Raw genomic sequence first — 19,614 nt, 5'->3', positions numbered from 1 at the left:
GTGTTAGTATGCATTGAGCAGGCTAGTAAGTTAGGTGTTCTTTGGGCTAGAATGCCACGTGCTAGGCCTGGAACAAGTCTGGCAGGCCGAAGGGAGGAGCTGCAGGGGAGTGGCCGGTAAGCGGCGAGCAGCCAATCGGAGCTCAAGGGGAGTGGCTCACAACGGCAGCCAGAGGTGGGGCTTGGAACAATCGGGTAAGACTGGGGAGGGGCGATATAAAACCCTGCCCCGACCCTCCCGGTCAGTCACTCAGGGAGAGCGTTGTGAGAGTGCCCCAGTCGCAGAACGTGTGAGAGAGAGAGTGAGAGTGAGAGTGTGAGTGTGAGAGAGAGAGAGAGAGTGTGAGAGAGTGTGAGAGGTCAGTCGGTTGCTTGTTATATCTCTCTCTCTCGGAGTGAACTCTCCCTGTGCCATGCGCTCTGCTGCGGCTGTTAATCGCGCTTGTGAAGACGATCCATCCCGGGGCCACCTACGCTGACGACCTTCCTACCTGCGCTCCCAGCACACGTGCCGCGAACATCCGAGGGCCAAGCCCGGCGAGCTGTCTGGAGCGAACGGCGCCAAAGCGCGTTTGGAGCATGAACCTGTCCTTCCTCCTTTTCCCTGCGTGAGTGAGTGGGCCCTTGTCTGGGGATTAAGTAAGATTGACTAAGTATCTGCTCTGTGTCTCTTCTCTTTAGCCTGATCACTGTGTAAATAATAATAAACCTGTGTTCTTCCTTCCATTCGATCGTTCCCGTCATTTCCATCCATTGGCTTCGCATTGCACAAATAAAACCGCTCAAATCGGGTTCAATAGGAATTAATGGCACAAGTCACGTGACACGCTAACCGCTCGGCATATCCGATTAGTGTGGCATGTGCGAGGTCCAGTCCCCGTTCTCGTGGCGGCGTGTGTATCGAAGGTACGTAGGGACTCGACCAGATACCCTTCCGCACGCTCACTACGGGAGTGGCGACTCGGCCTCGTGGACTCGAAGCTCGAAGGGGGAAAGGGTTTAATCCCCCTCTGTACGTCGACGGGCTCGAGAGATCCGCAACAATATGTATGTACATATATATGTATGTATGTATGTATGTATGTGCCTCCATTATGATGTCATAATTCGACAAGTACAAAACTTCATCCGATCAAGATGAAATTTCTTGAGCATCAACGTCGGATAAATTGGTGGAGAAAAAAAATAATGATGATGTCATCGGTCACATGGTTCGGCCGCCATCTTGGAAAAACCGAAAAACGTTGCACCTCAATATCTCCGAAAGCGCTGCATAGAAAACATTGAGACATGGCTCCTTGTAAAGAACTTTCCATGCGGAATAACATATTGTTGCGGTTTTAGAACCCACACTTTTGTAAATAATAATCACTTGTAAATATGACGGTAATGGTTCAAGGTTGCACCCCTAGTTAGTCCACAAGCAACACGTAGGCCACCATAGGAACTCAGTTATTTCCTTATTATGTGTTTTAGATAAGGCCGTGTTTCCAATAGTTGAATCTGCGTTGTATCAATCAAATAAGGAGTAGGCCCTTTTGTTCATTTTGCGACCTCTCTCCAAATTCTGTTACGCGCCTTGGTTAGCGTTCGCTCAGGCGCCGCCATTGACCATGCGGTCAGCTCGAGGAAGAAGGGGGCGGAACGCCAAGGAGAAGGTGTGGCCACGTCAACTAGTCATCAAAGGCGTGGCCGGTAAGCCCCCACCAGCCAACCAGGGCTGAGGTGAGCTCACTGGCGGGCGTGGCTTGATGAAGCACGTAGTGATCTGGGAGCGCGTAATATAAGCGCGAGCGCAAGCCTTTTCACCAGGTCCGATGAGAGAGATGAAACTGCGCAGAGCCCCTTTTACGGACTTCGAGGAGAGATGGCTTGTGGTACTGCTTCGGACTGCGCAGAGAACCTGTTCAGCGGCGCTCTTGCATACGAACATTGAGCGAGAGAGCGTTTGGCACGATATACGTTTATCACGTACGCAGCATCCCAGTCCCCCCGCTATATGTAAGGTCCGCTCGCGGTCAACGACACGTGGCGCGCTGCTGGCCTGCTGTCTTTTCCACCACCGCCATGGTATGAGTTGGGACCGGACGAGTGACCTGGACCTTCTACCTGGACCTTCCACCCTACCAGCTACAATCCCCGTGTGAGTGTGTCTGTTTGTCTGTGGTTGTAGAGTGAGACTGTATAAGACTGCCCTGTGTCCTTCTCCTTCTTCCCTTCTTGTACATTCTTTCCTTTCTTCTTCTTCTTGGTTTTGTACATATAATTAATAAACCCATCGTGGTTCTTCCCATACTCTGGTTTCCTCTTATCCGATCGCTTTAGTCTTTTCTCGATTGAGTACCTGTGGCACGATAGGAACCGCTCAGAATCGGGTTTAGTCCTTGTTAACGGCCTGAGTCGCGGCTCGCTTCGCTCGGCGTGTCCACTACCGCCGCGGCTCAGGCGGGGCTCATTTCCTCGCTTCCCGGAAGGCGCTGGTAATTAGGTAATAGGAACAATTCGGCCTACCACCCTATTCAGCGCTGACCGGAAGTGACGTCATAGCTCCAGGACTCGGGACGGCCAGCTTAAAGGACAAGGGGATTAACCCACCCCCCCTTTGATAAGGGGAGCGCCGACCCCTGAGATCCGTAACAATATGTTAGTGATGATGTCATAGGGCCCTCCATTATGATGTCATAATTTGACAAGTACAAAACTTCATCCGATCAAGATGAATTTTCTTGAGCATCATTTCGGGATAAATTGGTGGAGAAAACAAATAATGATGTCGTAATCGTTCACATGGTTCGGCCGCCATATTTGTTTTAACACAAACACCTTAAAAACCACTGAAAACACATCCTGGCAAGTGTCTGCAATCTCTGATTGCTCTTTCTAGTTACTAATGTAATTGAAACAAGAATAGACAAACCTTTGGATACTCCATTTAAAGGATGTGTGCATTTTTCATCTCGCGCTGAAGGGGATGCGAGACTATTGCAATGCCCCTGTCTGCCTGTTTTTTTTTTGTCTTTGTGTGTCCGTGTCTGTATATTTTCGCTTTTAAAATGTTTTTCTCCGCAACCGCTTGTCTGATCAATGCAAAACTTTCAACGTAGGTGGGACTCCCCATGGAGAATATTTTATTGCTAACGGTGACACCATAGGTCACATGGTATGGCACTCATATTGGATTAACGGGAAAAATTGGACATCATTTTCTCTGAAACTGCTCAACAAAAAAAATGGAAAAATTTTGCATATGTCATCAATTCCCAATTGGATATATAGGGTGATAACGATGATCTTTATCCGAAAAATCTGAAACTTCATATATCTCATCTATGACTCGATGTGAGTGGATAATTTAATTTATGACGTACATAACCCATATGTGACATCCATAATTGGGTGCATGGATGATACGGATATATGAGCCATAATAGCAGTAGGCCATAATAGTTGCGTGTTCAGTTAAAGATGGTGTTTTTGTTGACGATTTTTGTTAACAAGTTAACAACGGTAATGCCAATGATACTCAATGCGCAAGGCGAAACTATGAGCTCTACAAGTGCCGTTCTAGTTATAACAGCGTTCATTGATTTTTTGATTTTTTAAATTTAAATCAAGTCTTTGTCTTTTACACAGTTTTCTTCATTTTACAACACTTTTCTATATCTTCCGCGAGCCGGAGTACAAGTCCTTATCGTACTGTTGCACTTTGTGCTGATGCTGTTGCACTTTGTACTCTTGCTAGCATTGTTGGAGGCAATGCTTTTGGATTGTTTTCATTTCATAATGATTAACTATAATGCGAGATAAAATTGCACTTTTTATGGCTGGGCCTTTCGACAGGTGGCATAAATGTTAATTATTTCAATGGCTCCCAGGATAATATTCATTAATTTGTTCAAAAAGTATTTATTGTAATTCTCCCAAGATATATATTTTAAAGATTTCCATCCAAAACTAACCTCACAATCGTATAAAAGGTAATATTTGCATAGTCATATTTGAAATTCTATCCCATGAACATTTGCAGGAAGTTTTAAACCATTTTTTGTGATGTGGCATGATTAGTTAACACCTGATCAGACATTGCACGACAGAAGTAACATGTTTACCTTTATCTTACATTCACATTACAATGCAATGTGTAGGATTGTAGTGCACGATTTGAAACGAAAATAAAACAAATATTGAAATGTCAAATAAAACGTAATGTGGAAAAATATTCACAGAGGACATATTCGTGCTGCATTGGAAGTTGCATCCTTGTCCATTATGTTTAGCTGCTGGAAAAGCAGGAAAGTTGGCTCACTTGCTGGAAAAGCAGGGAAAATTGGCTCACTTGCTGGAAAAGCAGGGAAAGTTGGCTCACTTGCTGGAAAAGCAGGGAAAGTTGGCTCACTTGCTGGAAAAGCAGGTAAAGTTGGCTCACTTGCTGGAAAAGCAGGGAAAGTTGGCTCACTTGCTGGAAAAGCAGGGAACGTTGGCTCACTTGTGGGAAAAGCAGGGAAAGTTGGCTCACTTGCTGGAAAAGCAGGGAAAGTTGGCTCACTTGCTGGAAAGACAGGGAAAGTTGACTCACTTGCTGGAAAGGCAGGGAAAGTTGGCTCACTTGCTGGAAAGACAGGGAATGTTGGCTCACTTGCTGGAAAGACAGGGAAAGTTGGCTCACTTGCTGGAAAGGCAGGGAAAGTTGGCTCACTTGCTGGAAAAGCAGGGAAAGTTGCCTCACTTGCTGGAAAAGCAGGGAAAGTTGGCTTACTTGCTGGAAAAGCAGGGAAAGTTGGCTCACTTGCTGGAACGGCAGGCAGAGTTGGCTCACTTGCTGGAAAAGCAGGGAAAGTTGGCTCACTTGCTGGAAAGACAGGGAATGTTGGCTCACTTGCTGGAAAGACAGGGAAAGTTGGTTCACTTGCTGGAAAGGCAGGGAAAGTTGGCTCACTTGCTGGAACTGCAGGGAAAGTTGGCTCACTTGCTGGAAAAGCAGGGAAAGTTGGCTCACTTGCTGGAAAGGCAGGGAAAGTTGGCTCACTTGCTGGAAAGGCAGGGAAAGTTGGCTCACTTGCTGGAAAGGCAGGGAAAGTTGGCTCACTTGCTGGAAAGGCTCACAACAAGTGTGAGTCTACTCTCAGGAGAGCCAAAGAACATCTGTCCAACCTCAAGAATGAACTGTCACACTTGTCTCACTCCTCTTAAACCTGGTGGGGACTTATTACGTCCGTCTCTGGAGTATGCTCACCGTCCATCCCTTCCCACTCTTCAAATGGCACCACAGCCGACTCCACCTGTGAGAAGGCCGAATTCCTCAATTCTGTGTTTGCTTCCCTTTCTTGTGTCCCCAACTCCTTATTCTCGATACCCACCATTCCCAGTCATACCCAACTTCTGCTGGACTCTGTGTCTTTTGCACCTGAGAATATGGAGAATGTTATTTCAACCATTGATTCTGACTCTCTATGGTTGACTATGAACAGGTGGCATCAGCTCACGTAACCTAATAACCTTCTCTGCTTCTCTTTCACATCCTCTGTGCCCTTTTTACCCTGCCATTTGCGCTGGGTCATCTTCCATCGACTTGGAAATCCACCACCATCAGTGCATTACATAAAAAGGGGTAAAAATGGATCCCCTTTACTACACACCTTTCAGCCTGCTTCCAATCACCAGCAAGGTCATGGAATCCATCATCACAGTCGATATGAAATCCTTCCTCTTCCCTGTAACCTCATCTCAGATCACCAATTTGGTTTCAGACCAGTTCACTCCACCTTGGAAATGCTGCTTCGACTCACCCGACAATGGATGGAGGCCCTCAATGTCAGACATGGGATCAGGGCCCTCTCTCTGGGTATATATATATATATATAGTGCTTTTGATACAGTGTGCCATTCTGCCTTATACTCTGTGCCTATGGAATCGAAGGCCAACTCCACACTTGGCTTACTGACTTCCTCTATTCTCATAGTCAACGTGTGGTGCTCAATGGAATCCTTTCATCTCCTCTTCCTGTCAAGGCTGGAGTGCCCCAATGCAGTGTTCTGGGCCCAGTCGTATTCCTGATTTTCATCAATGATCTCTCTGAATCTCTGGAAAATCCCCTTTATCTATTTGCTGATGACTCCACCCTGTGCATCCCTCCACCCTGTGCATCACTCCACCCTGTGCAGTGACATCCCTCATCCTTCAGACAGGTAGGCTGCAGCCTCTTCCCTCTCTTCAGACCTTGAAAAAAAAAATCACAAGTTGGTGAAGCACTTGGAATATGTCTTTCAATGTCACAAATTTCACACTCTCACTATCTCTCTCCGAAAGGATCGTATGTCAAACCCTCCCATCTACTTTCATAGCAATCCTCTTGGGGAAGTTCACTCATTCAAACTCCTGGGTCTCATTATCAGCTATAATCTTTCTTGGGAAAACAATATTTCAAAGTTGTCCTCCGAAGCCAGCCGCCGACTGAGTATCCTCCATCATACAAAGTTCTTCCTTGGTACACCTGATCTCCTATCCACCTACAAAGCCTTCACCCGAAACTTTATGGAGTACTAATCTCATATCTGGGCTGGCTCTCCTGCCTCACACCCTGTTCAATATGACGCCGTGGAAACCAAGACCTTTAAGATTATTGGAATCTCCTGCAATGAAGCTGAGTCTCTTGGCCTATCACTCCACCATCACAGACGGGTTTCTCTGTCTTCCACCGCTTCCGTTCTGGTCTTGCAGTTTCTGCTCTTTCCATGGTAGGACCCCTTCACCCTCCTCCCAGGTTTCTGTCGGTCTCACATGGTCCACCATCAGTCCCCTCCTGCTGAAATTACCTGAATCCAGGATCACTGCTCACCTCTACTCATTTGTTCCCCCTTTTCCCCACTTGTGGAATATACATCCACATCCTCTTCAATCTCAATATTCCCTCCAGGTCTTCAAGACAGCTGTTCACCACCATCTCAGATCATCCCCAATCCAAAACCATTATATTTTCTCCCATCGTTAAGGACTGAGACATGATATTTTCATTTGGTGCTATATGTCGATTTTGGGACTATCTCTCAAATGTGAGGAATCGTTTAAAAAAAACTCATATCCGTATCGTATAATCTCCTATCTGGATGCTGATCCTCACCAAAATCGATATCAATTAATCATTGTCACAAACCCAACCTGTTCACCAAGTTTCGTCCGAATCCGTTCATACATTTTTGAGAAATGGTGCTCACAGACAGACAGACAGACAGACAGACAGACAGACGACAAATAGACAGGGGTGAAAACCTAACCTCCTTCCACCTTCAGTGTGTCTCCGTCGGTTAAATAATACTCCATTTATTTATTTGGTTTTTTTCAGTGACATGTACTAATGGAGGAGTTTGTACATGTTTCACTTGGACAAGGACATCAGAGAAAATTCGTTTTCTTTTCATAGAAAATGGACAAATGAATGTAAGATTGAAGGATTGGTAACCTGGGATTCCAGTATCATAACCAACGTCCTCAGATGGGAGTGCTGGGCAGGAACTTGCTTGAAGTCCTCAGATGGGAGTGTTGAGCAGGCACTTGCTTGAAGTACTTAGGTGGGAGTGTTGAGCTGGCAGGCACTTGCTTGAAGTCCTCAGATGGAAGTGCTGAGCAGGCACTTGCTTTAAGTCCTCAGATGGGAGTGTTGAGCAGGCACTTGCTTGAAGTCCTCAGATGGAAGTGCTGGGCAGGAACTTGCTTGAAGTCCTCAGATGGGAGTGCTGGGCAGGAACTTGCTTGAAGTCCTCAGATGGGAGTGTTGAGCAGGCACTTGCTTGAAGTACTTAGGTGGGAGTGTTGAGCTGGCAGGCACTTGCTTGAAGTCCTCAGATGGAAGTGCTGAGCAGGCACTTGCTTTAAGTCCTCAGATGGGAGTGTTGAGCAGGCACTTGCTTGAAGTCCTCAGATGGAAGTGCTGGGCAGGAACTTGCTTGAAGTCCTCAGATGGGAGTGCTGGGCAGGAACTTGCTTGAAGTCCTCAGATGGGAGTGTTGAGCAGGCACTTGCTTTAAGTCCTTAGATGGGAGTGCTGGGCAGGAACTTGCTTGAAGTCCTCAGATGGGAGTGCTGGGCAGGAACTTGCTTGAAGTCCTCAGATGGGAGTGTTGAGCAGGAACTTGCTTGAAGTCCTCAGATGGGAGTGTTGAGCAGGCCCTTGCTTGAAGTCCTCAGATGGGAGTGCTGGGCTTCAGTCGTCCCTTCTTTGTGTCATGCACCCACGTTTGATTGGCTGTTTTGCTTGCAACAGCTTTACTCACAATATGTGCTAACAACGTCACTGCAACTTAAACAATCCAATGCGATTTTCATTTTTCAGGTTGTATACTTTGTGACTGGATTCATTCGTTGTTGGTTAGTACATTGTGGCAGTGAGAGCAGGTATCTGTTGTTTCACCTGTGGTCATGTGACTGAGGGGGTCATGTTTATCATTGTGCGTATTCTCTTTTGTTTCAGTGCGTACCGATTAGGAATGGGGGCTTTTCTGGACAAGCCCAAGACCGAGAAGCACAACACTCATGGCTCGGGTAATGGCGTGCGATATGCCCTGAGCTCCATGCAAGGCTGGCGCGTCGAGATGGAGGACGCACATACCGCCTTGATTGGTCTACCAATTGGACTGAAGAACTGGTCTTTTTTTGCCGTGTACGACGGGCACGCGGGCTCACGCGTCGCCACGTACTGCTCGGAACACCTACTGGAGAACATAGTCGCAGGTGATGTGTTGTCTCAGCACAAGTGTTATCGCGAGCCCCAGCCTGAAGATGTGAAGCGTGGCATCCGGGAAGGCTTCCTGCAAATCGACACGCTCATGCGTACCATTGTGGACATCAAGAACGGCCTCGATCGTAGCGGCTCCACAGTTGTGGCCGTCATGGTTTCCCCACGTTACCTCTATTTCATAAATTGTGGTGATTCGCGTGCTGTACTCTATCGCAACGGGCGCATCCATTTTTGCACAGAGGACCATAAACCCTGCAACCCGGCAGAGAAAGAGCGTATCCAAAAGGCAGGTGGCAGTGTCATGATCCAGCGTGTGAACGGCTCCCTCGCCGTATCTCGTGCGCTCGGTGACTTTGACTACAAGTGCGTTGATGGCAAAGGGGCCACGGAACAGTTGGTGTCTCCCGAGCCAGAGGTATACACCGTGGAGCGAAGCGACAGCGATGAGTTTGTGGTACTTGCTTGTGATGGAGTGTGGGACGTCATGTCCAATGAGGAACTCGGGCAGTTCGTGCATTCACGTCTCCAACTCACCGATGATTTGGCGGAGGTGTGCAATCAGGTGCTTGACACGTGTCTATACAAGGTAAGAATTAGGTCTTCCACACGTCTTCCTCTTCCACACGTCATGATGCTCATGTTTGATATAAATTACATTCGGCTGTAAAACACATAATTCAAGCTTTGCCAAAGACCAGAAACTTCTATTTTTTCCTTGTCATATATGATATAGGGTGGTCAGGATTGCTTCGAGGTATCTAAACCTGTGTCTTACCTGTCTGCGTTTGAATCCTGGTCCACCTATAAAGTGGGTGTTCCACACACCAGGTGGTAGATCAAAGTTCGCGCCATCCCTCGGATGGATATTAAACTGATTGCCAAGGCTGCTATCGTTAGTTGATGGATGTTAAAGATCCCACAGTGTCCTTTGCAAAGAGTATGCGAAAAACAAGTCAAATGTAGCACACCTTTCAGGTGTCTGCCCTTTGGAGGAGCAGGAAGGAAATGAAACAATGAAGGTTTTTCATCCCATGCTGGTGATGATACAGAGGTAGATGTAGCGGGCCCCTCACTAGAATGTCCCAGTCATGTCCTTATTGCGAGACTGCTCCCTGAGGATGCTCTTCTGAATCCTATGAGGGCCACCGATTGGCTTACTGCACGTTGTTTGGCTTTCCTAATGTGGCCATGTTCGGTTTTCGGATGCTCCGAGAAGGGCCGAGGGTCTATTTGCTGCTCTAACAATATTGGGTGCTCCATATGTGTTGGTCAAGCGATATGCTGGCTTTTCCCTCACACCAAGCACCAAAATGGCGGCGCGAGTGGTTTCACCATGCCTGGAGTGGGGAATCTTTCATACGGGATGCTAATTCCCCCCCGAACCCAATCTGTCCTTTATCGGACCATGAAGAGCGACTGCGGCTCATGATCAGGACAACTCTCATCACTCCACAGAGACCAAGTTAGTTAATGGGTCTATTCATTAAACGAGGGGAGGGAAGAACAAGGGACACTGGAGCATCTATCATAACAGTGCTATTTGCAAGAAATACACACCCCAAGATATCATACACACGGAAGATCCTTGAGGAGGGCCTAATCCTAAAAAGGCCTAAAATGAAGCCTAACCAGATTCCAGACATACCACAGGGGAAGAGACCAGCGAGAAGTCGACAGGACAGTGGAATATCCTCCACGACCAAGGCGTGCGTTGCCGGAAAATTGGGATTCGGATGGCGTCTCAACGGCAGCAATTCGGGATCTCCGCAGCTCGCTGACCCTGTGTGGCCAACAGCCGAAGCAGCCCAAGCTGGGCCGGCAAAACAACCGGCATGGAATGGGTCCACGAACCTATGAACCACAAGCTCAAAACACAGGAGAACAACCCGAACCACAAGCTCGCCACTGCACTGGCTGTATCTGAATCTCCTGGACCCCGACGAACCTGCGCACCACCTTTCATGGCTTCCGTGACATCCCGCCCCCCATGACTTAGCCATGTCCGATCCGTCCTGCACAGATTGGTGATTCAGCCGACAATGAAGTGCGGCCCTCTCTTCAGCCTCTCAAAAATTCCGGGAACATGTCCGTGGCATGCCTTTTGCGCCAAAAACCATGCCAAAAGTTGTGCTTTTATGGCATTGCGAGGCCGAGTTTCCTGCTAAATGGACATATAAGCCAAATTACAAAGTAAACAACATTAAAAGCGAATTTAAGGGAAAAGCTCTTTTGGACATATCATGAGGGACGGAAGACGACAGTTTTGTATTTGCACATACCGACACACAATGCTATATCACAATTATATTACCTCACGCTTATGTTAATCATGCACGATGGAAATAACTATTGCTAAGCTTTGCACTCTTAACCCTTTGAAGCCATTTCCACAACTATATATATACAGTGCATTGCCCACCAAACTGAGCAATCGGGGGAGAAGGGCCTTGGTAATAGAGGTGACCAAGAACCCGATGGTCACTCGGGCTGAGCTCCAGAGATCCTGTGTGGAGATGGGAGAAACTTCCAGAAGGACAACCGTCACCGCAACACTCCACCGATCTGGGTTTTATGGTAGAGTGGCCAGACGGAAGCCTCTCCTCAAGCACCGAAAGGACTCTCAGACTGTGAGAAACAAGATTCTGTGGTCTGACGAAACCAAGATTGAACTGTTTGGCTTCCGTCTGCCCACTCCGGCCTGGGGATGTGCCCTCTAACAGGGCTCACGCGGATGATGTTGTAACCCAAAGCAGTGATGAGTCCATTGTAGTGGGAGACTGGTACAGAGTACAATACGAAGGCAGCAATTTCCCCTAGAAGTTGCTGCCGTGTGCGAGGGTGAGTTCCAGGTGTCGGTAATGGAGCGAGTGGAAAAGTACTGGAAATGGCGGCCTACACAAAAGGAGGACATTTTGTACATGGAGAACAAGATGATTTCTAAACTGATGCTCCAGAAGTTGTCCATAACCGTGGACAATTCAAATTTTCTGTTCACATTTGAACTTTATCAAGGATCAATGCATTAGACTGCAACTGACTGTTCAAGTTAATTTGTGCAAATTAATCTGTTAATCTGTTAATGAATCTGTTAATAATAGTTAATCTGGTCAATTGCAAGTTGTGAGTTAACAGTTTAAATAAGAGTTATATGGATAACGATGTTAATTTACATGTGATTCCTAAGTGTATCTTGTGATTTTAAGGAAGGGGGAGGGTCAAACACGATGCTTTGTAACTCCTACCTTTACATGGACAAACTGTGACGTTACTAACCGTAACGAGACTAACCATGATTTTTGGGTCTAATTCAAAAATGAAGTCAGGCTGCTAAAGTTATTGGCTGAAACATTTGCCATCAACCTAGAAGTAAAACTTTGTTTCGCGTATCTCGCGTTTTAGGGAATTTTTTATCTGAAAACATTGATTTTTTTCCCATGTCCTTTTTTGTAACGTTACTAACCAACATTAAAAGTTACCATTGCAACTGTAATATTTTTTGAATTGTTTTTATTATTTTCTGTATTATAGACCGAGGTGCGTGAACATGTAACATGATCGTGATTTGAAATGAACAGATGGTAATGTTGCAGTAGAATAAGATATGAAAATCTGCTAAAAATGTAACGTTACTAACCATAGAATTGCCCTTATGGTATTTTGGGTCTTCAGGGTATTTTGGGTGTTTGGGGTCCATTGGGTCTTTTTGGTCTTTGGGGTATTTTGGGTGTTTGGGGTCCATTGGGTCTTTTTGGTCTTTGGGGTATTTTGGGTGTTTGGGGTCCATTGGGTCTTTTTGGTCTTTGGGGTATTTTGGGTGTTTGGGGTCCATTGGGTCTTCAAGTGAATGATGTGTGCATCTTGAATGATGTGTGCATCTTGTATGATGTGTGCATCTTGTATGATGTGTGCAGCTTGTATGATGTGTGCATCTTGAATGATGTGTAATTTCGTGGTTTGATGTGTGCATCTTGTATGATGTGTGCATCTTGAATGATGTGTGCATCTTGTATGATGTGTGCATCTTCTATGATGTGTGCATCTTGAATGATGTGTGCATCTTGAATGATGTGTGCATCTTGTATGATGTGTGCAGCTTGTATGATGTGTGCATCTTGAATGATGTGTAATTTCGTGGTTTGATGTGTGCATCTTGTATGATGTGTGCATCTTGAATGATGTGTGCATCTTGTATGATGTGTGCATCTTGTATGATGTGTGCATCTTGTATGATGTGTGCATCTTGTATGATGTGTGCATCTTGTATGATGTGTGCATCTTGTATGATGTGTGCATCTTGTATGATGTGTGCATCTTGAATGATGTGTGCATCTTGAATGATGTGTGCATCTTGAATGATGTGTGCATCTTGTATGATGTGTGCATCTTGAATGATGTGTGCATCTTGAATGATGTGTGCATCTTGTATGATGTGTGCATCTTGTATGATGTGTGCATCTTGTATGATGTGTGCATCTTGTATGATGTGTGCATCTTGAATGATGTGTGCATCTTGAATGATGTGTGCATCTTGTATGATGTGTGCATCTTGTATGATGTGTGCATCTTGAATGATGTGTGCATCTTGAATGATGTGTGCATCTTGAATGATGTGTGCATCTTGTATGATGTGTGCATCTTGAATGATGTGTGCATCTTGAATGATGTGTGCATCTTTGTATGATGTGTGCAGCTTGTATGATGTGTGCATCTTGAATGATGTGTGCATCTTGTATGATGTGTGCATCTTCTATGATGTGTGCATCTTGAATGATGTGTGCATCTTGAATGATGTGTGCATCTTGTATGATGTGTGCAGCTTGTATGATGTGTGCATCTTGAATGATGTGTAATTTCGTGGTTTGATGTGTGCATCTTGTATGATGTGTGCATCTTGAATGATGTGTGCATCTTGTATGATGTGTGCATCTTGAATGATGTGTGCATCTTGTATGATGTGTGCATCTTGTATGATGTGTGCATCTTGTATGATGTGTGCATCTTGTGTGATGTGTGCATCTTGTATGATGTGTGCATCTTGAATGATGTGTGCATCTTGTATGATGTGTGCAACTTGTATGATGTGTGCATCTTGTATGATGTGTGCATCTTGAATGATGTGTGCATCTTGAATGATGTGTGCATCTTGAATGATGTGTAATTTCCTGGTTTGATGTGTTGCATGCAGGGCAGTCGTGATAACATGAGTGCAATATTGATTTGCTTTCAAAACCCACCCAAAATCTGTCCGCAACTTGTACAACAAGAAAAGGAATTGGACAGATTGCTTGAAGCCAAAGTTGAAGGTAACTATTGTTTTCACATTGTGTATGTAATTTCAGTCTCATGACACTGAATAGACTGCTCCGGATCTGATGTTGTCTTCACCTTTCGAAGTACGAAGGACATTTGAAATGTTTTGGGAATTCGGGACGAGCCAAAGTTCAAGGAATGACGACCTTTTTCTTGTTTTTATTATTTTATTTTGTACTAATTCTGTATGGATTTGTATTTTTGAAAACTGCAAACCGGGCCCATTTCTTGGATTCCTGGGAGTATGACATTCCGATTACATTTGAATGTCCCGCGTTTAATCGGACTCGGTGGTAATGGCAGTTGCTGGGATTGTCAGGCCTTGTGGTGCACCCAGTGCAGTGATCTCTATTTTTCAGAGTTGTTGAAAAGAAGTGGTGAGGAAGCCATTCCTGACATTGTCTCTTTGATTCGTTCACTCTCGATGGAGGACATCCCAAACCTACCACCAGGGGGAGGCCTGGCGAGCAAGTAAGTTACATGGATACAACTTAAAAACCATGCAAGCCTCTTTAAAATGCATCGTTTTTGGATATCGTAGTTGGATCCTTTTTCCTAAATGTCATATTGGTTTTTTTTGTCAAGGCAAATGTAAATAATATTGTCACAAAATATGATATTTCATGATAAATTGCCTGGATCATCAGCTGGGCCTTCCTCACCATTCCATGAACACACGTCGGGCCCCTGGAATCCGCTGCCCCCCTTCCCACCGCCGTCCGCATGTCTTTTTCAGGTTCTCTTAAACCAGCAAACAATCCATCGTTGCAGACGTGTTAATTCTTCCACTTTTTACATTTCCTAGCAGTTTACCCACCATCCAGGTCGGTGGAGTTTGCGCATTTTTCACTTAATGAAAGGTCATCGATTGCAAATAAAAACTCAAAATGTTCATAAGGCTGAAGGTCTGATGGTCTGAAGGGTCTGAAAGGTCTACCGGTGAAATTTAAAGGTTTTGACACAGTCACATTGCAATAATATGTAATTAATAGACAAACTCACATTTCAACAGGATGTAAGGCCAAGTAAAAAAAAAAAAAAGAAGCTTCTCATCCGGACTTTTTTGAAAAAAGGAGGAGGGAGGCCCTTACTATTTACTATTTTCATTTTTTTTTGCTATTTTTTCCAAGATGGCTGCCATGAATTGAATGACCACTGTGGCTGACTTAAAGACTCTATAGTTTGTCCAACGTAATGTGAAACATGCCAGTGTTGATTGTTACCGAAAGGCCTGCAATTTCATTTCCAAATTAGCAAATAAATATATGTTTTAACCGAAATGGCATATGAATAGAATCAATCAATGGAACATGTCATGTGTTACACCGGACAAACTATATTTGAATAAAACAAAAAAGAAACAATGACAATGTTTAAATTTGGTATGTGTCCTTGTTTAATATAAATACACAATAATACACTAATAGTACAAGAATTGTTCATATTGGGGACTACTCAGAGAACAGACCAAAAGATTGATGAAATCCTAAAAAACAACTACTGTAGTTTCATTGGAAGGCCGATCCTTCCCTCTTGCAAAACCAGAAGTGGGACGAAATAATACATGTTTAATCAACAGTTTGCCCTCCCCCCACATAGTGAAACTAATGACTATAGGACTTGGTCTATCTTATGGTCTGTTCCATAAATATTAAAGTAAGAAATCCCAGTGAGACTTATGTCAATCTTGTACACGTCATCCATAAAGTGAGAACCATTTTAAACATTCTAACCATGCACTGCTTTACTTAATATGCAAAAAATGAAATTGTGATTTTCTTTCCTTCTCAGTTCTCTCTTCTTCAAACTTACAAGAGCCACTGTTATAAATATGTATGTCAAAGTATGAATACCAAACTTTCAGAACAAGGCATAATATTTGTACAAGCATGTACTGGACTGAACGACCCAGCATTTGCTAATATTGGGAGTATTCAGTATCTGGAACCAACAGTATACTTAATATTTATACATTATGGCAAGAGATTTCATTTGTCTTTGGTTCCATACTTATCAAGCCATGCAAATAACCCTAATGTTATGTGCATTTACATAAATACTAATCTCAATCAGCACATATACCATTCAGGAGTAGTATGCCTGTGATACAACCTACACCAGATCGTTCAACGTTCGCTTCTCATCTACAACTGATCTCGCGAACCAAGACTTCAAAACTTTTGTCGACGAACGTATGCTTACACACACGAATATCGTCATATTCCCTACTCAAATTTATACCATTAAAAGTATGAAATGCAAGATTTTTACACGTAAATTGCACTTGCCCAGTGCACAACCGCTGCGAGAATTGACCGTCTTTAGCACAAAGTGTCTGCGTTAAGCCGAGCGTGTATTAACCAGGAAGTTCTGTTAGAGGGCGGGATCCATAATAGTTCAGATCATCAATGCACAAGATACGATCAGCAAACGCCTGGAAACGGCAAGTTTTAGACCGAGTTTCTTCGCAAAACGATTTTTTTTTAAACAAGTATATATTTAAAAAAAATAGTATTAAATAGTAAATAAAAGTAGGCGGCGACCAAAAAGGAAGCGGGCGGGGACGAGAAACATTTTTTTTTTTTTTACTTGGCCAAACTAATAAGCACTACTTTACTTTCTCTACTTCTCTACCTCTACTCCAGGTTTAATGCTAATAAAATCATAACTGCAATAGCCTCTATGTCTCACTACACCTCTATGTCTATTTGGGTCGATCGAGGCTTCACCTGTTTTGGGGTTTTACACGTACATAAGGAAGATGACTTGTGAGAGTGACTCCCACCAGGTGGCATTACACCATAATATTACATTTACATCGACACAATTGGGGTTCTACCCCCACCCTGAACTCTTTTTTTAAGGGATAATTAATTATTTTTTTACCTCCTAAAATCACCCCTTGCACACCACAAGTACAACCACCAGTTTTCAACTTGTTCCATCCAGGTGTTAGGGGGTGCATTGAAGTAAAACAAACAAACCCACAAACAAACAAACAAACAAACAGACACTTCTCACAATAAAAATAATTATTTTATTAATCCAGAGAAACTTGACATTTTAATATTGAGCATCAAACCACAAAAACAAACAAACAGTCAAAACACAATGAACTCTCACAATAATCCAGGTATAAAATATTCCGGAGTCTAGACCTATGCGGTTTATAGCGAAAACCCTGAAAAGTAGGACAGATTTTACCCAAACAAGGAAATCGTACCAGCTTATTGTTGTTTTTAAACTCAATATTGCACTAAGCTCCCTAATCTGGTGACGTCTCACGTTCATTCGTCTCACTATTTTTGTTTTTGTTTACTGTACATGATCAAAGCTCGTGGAAGAGATAGAGCACAATAGAACAGAACAAAATGGAAAGGGACAACCACCAACAGCAGAGTAGAAGTGAGAATGAGATGAAGGGAAGAATGAGAAGGACACATGGGGTGAGCAAGCTGTATACAAGATGAATGAAACATGGGGAATGAGAAGGACACATGGAGGTGAACAAGCTGTGTACAAGAGGAATGAAACATGGGGAATGAGGAGGACACATGGAGGTGAACAGGCTGTGTACAAGATGAATGAAACACGGGGAATGAGAAGGACACATAGAGGTGAACAGACTGTATACAAGATGAATGAAACACGGGGAATGAGGAGGACACGTGGAGGTGAACAAGCTGTGTACAAGATGAAAGAAACATGGGGAATGAGGAGGACACATGGAGGTGAACAGGGTGTATACAAGATGAATGAAATGGGGAATGAGAAGGACACATGGAGGTGAACAGACTGTATACAAGATGAATGAAATGGGGAATGAGGACGACACATGGAGGTGAACAGACTGTGTACAAGATGAATGAAACATGGGGAATGAGGAGGACACATGGAGGTGAACAGGCTGTGTACAAGATGAATGAAACACGGGGAATGAGAAGGACACATAGAGGTGAACAGACTGTATACAAGATGAATGAAACACGGGGAATGAGGAGGACACGTGGAGGTGAACAAGCTGTGTACAAGATGAAAGAAACATGGGGAATGAGGAGGACACATGGAGGTGAACAGGGTGTATACAAGATGAATGAAACGGGGAATGAGAAGGACACGTGGAGGTGAACAGGGTGTATACAAGATGAATGAAACGGGGAATGAGGAGGACACGTGGAGGTGAACAGGGTGTATACAAGATGAATGAAACGGGGAATGAGGAGGACACGTGGAGGTGAACAAGCTGTGTACAAGATGAAAGAAACATGGGGAATGAGGAGGACACATGGAGGTGAACAGGGTGTATACAAGATGAATGAAACACGGGGAATGAGGAGGACACATGGAGGTGAACAGGGTGTATACAAGATGAAAGAAACATGGGGAATGAGGAGGACACATGGAGGTGAACAGGGTGTATACAAGATGAATGAAAAACGGGGAATGAGAAGGACACATGGAGGTGAACAGGGTGTATACAAGATGAATGAAACGGGGAATGAGGAGGACACGTGGAGGTGAACAAGCTGTGTACAAGATGAAAGAAACATGGGGAATGAGGAGGACACATGGAGGTGAACAGGGTGTATACAAGATGAATGAAACACGGGGAATGAGGAGGACACGTGGAGGTGAACAGACTGTATACAAGATGAATGAAACATGGGGAATGAGAAGGACACATAGAGGTGAACAGACTGTATACAAGATGAATGAAACACGGGGAATGAGAAGGACACATGGAGGTGAACAGACTGTATACAAGATGAATGAAACATGGGGAATGAGAAGGACACATGGAGGTGAACAGACTGTATACAAGATGAATGAAACATGGGGAATGAGAAGGACACATAGAGGTGAACAGACTGTATACAAGATGAATGAAATACTGTAAGAAGAGGAAAAAGAGGAAGTGTTGTTGGCTCTTTGATACATTGTGATTGCAAGAAGAGTCTTTCATGTGTTTTTTTCTCCCAAACCTCATTACTGCCAGTGGATAAAAACTACAGGGCCTTCAGAAAGTATTCACACCCCATGACTTTTTCACATTTTGTTGTTACATCCTGAATTAAAAATGGATTAAGCTGAGATTTTTGGTCACTGATCTGCACATTATTCCCCATAATGTCAAAATGGAATTTAAAAAGTTTTTTTTAACCAAATAATTAAAGTTGGAGGTTTTTGGAAGCAAGAAGAAGGCAATTTGTGTTCTTCATTGTTCAAGTATGTAATTCAATTTAAACAAAATAAAGATTGTAAAAGTCGTATAAAAATTAATTGTGGAAGTTTAGCGCCATTGCTGCGGTGTCAATTACACCGCATTATCTGACATCTTACTTTCGTTCTTCATACCTGTTGCTTGTGTCCTTTGTCATCCTTAAAAACAGTAAGTTTGTTGTTTGCAATGATTTTAATTGTATTTGATTGCCAGGCAGACAGAGTAAAAAGAATTACCTCGCTCATCCCTGCGGATGTGCGATCGGGATGAAGTAACAGCCAAGGCATGGTAAAGAGACAAACTCGTCTTCCTCGTCATATTCCCATTCGTGTTATAAATGTAACGTTCAATT

General features: G+C 44.1%; 1 protein-coding gene across 7 annotated transcripts in view; it reads left to right on the top strand.

The window, feature by feature from the left end:
- The window catches only part of PPM1B (protein phosphatase, Mg2+/Mn2+ dependent 1B), an 88,660-nt gene that overhangs the window by 45,241 nt on the left and 23,805 nt on the right, over positions 1-19,614 (top strand). For 5 of the 7 annotated variants that reach the window (XM_078785040.1, XM_068127925.2, XM_068127926.2 and 2 more), the window contains exons 2-4: positions 8,465-9,317; positions 13,917-14,034; positions 14,401-14,512. In XM_078785040.1, the coding sequence (XP_078641166.1) occupies positions 8,481-9,317; positions 13,917-14,034; positions 14,401-14,512 (1,067 nt within the window). In that variant the 5' untranslated portion in view covers positions 8,465-8,480. Of the gene's footprint in view, positions 1-462; positions 608-8,464; positions 9,318-13,916; positions 14,035-14,400; positions 14,513-19,614 lie in introns of those variants that run through there. The other 2 variants (XM_068127922.2, XM_078785039.1) reach the window with 2 other exon arrangements.

This window comes from Myxine glutinosa, chromosome 9 (genome assembly GCF_964187855.1).
Source record: "Myxine glutinosa chromosome 9, kmMyxGlut1.1, whole genome shotgun sequence".
In the NCBI taxonomy this organism is placed as follows: Eukaryota; Metazoa; Chordata; class Myxini; order Myxiniformes; family Myxinidae; genus Myxine; species Myxine glutinosa.
This window is presented reverse-complemented; position numbering and strand designations above follow the sequence as displayed.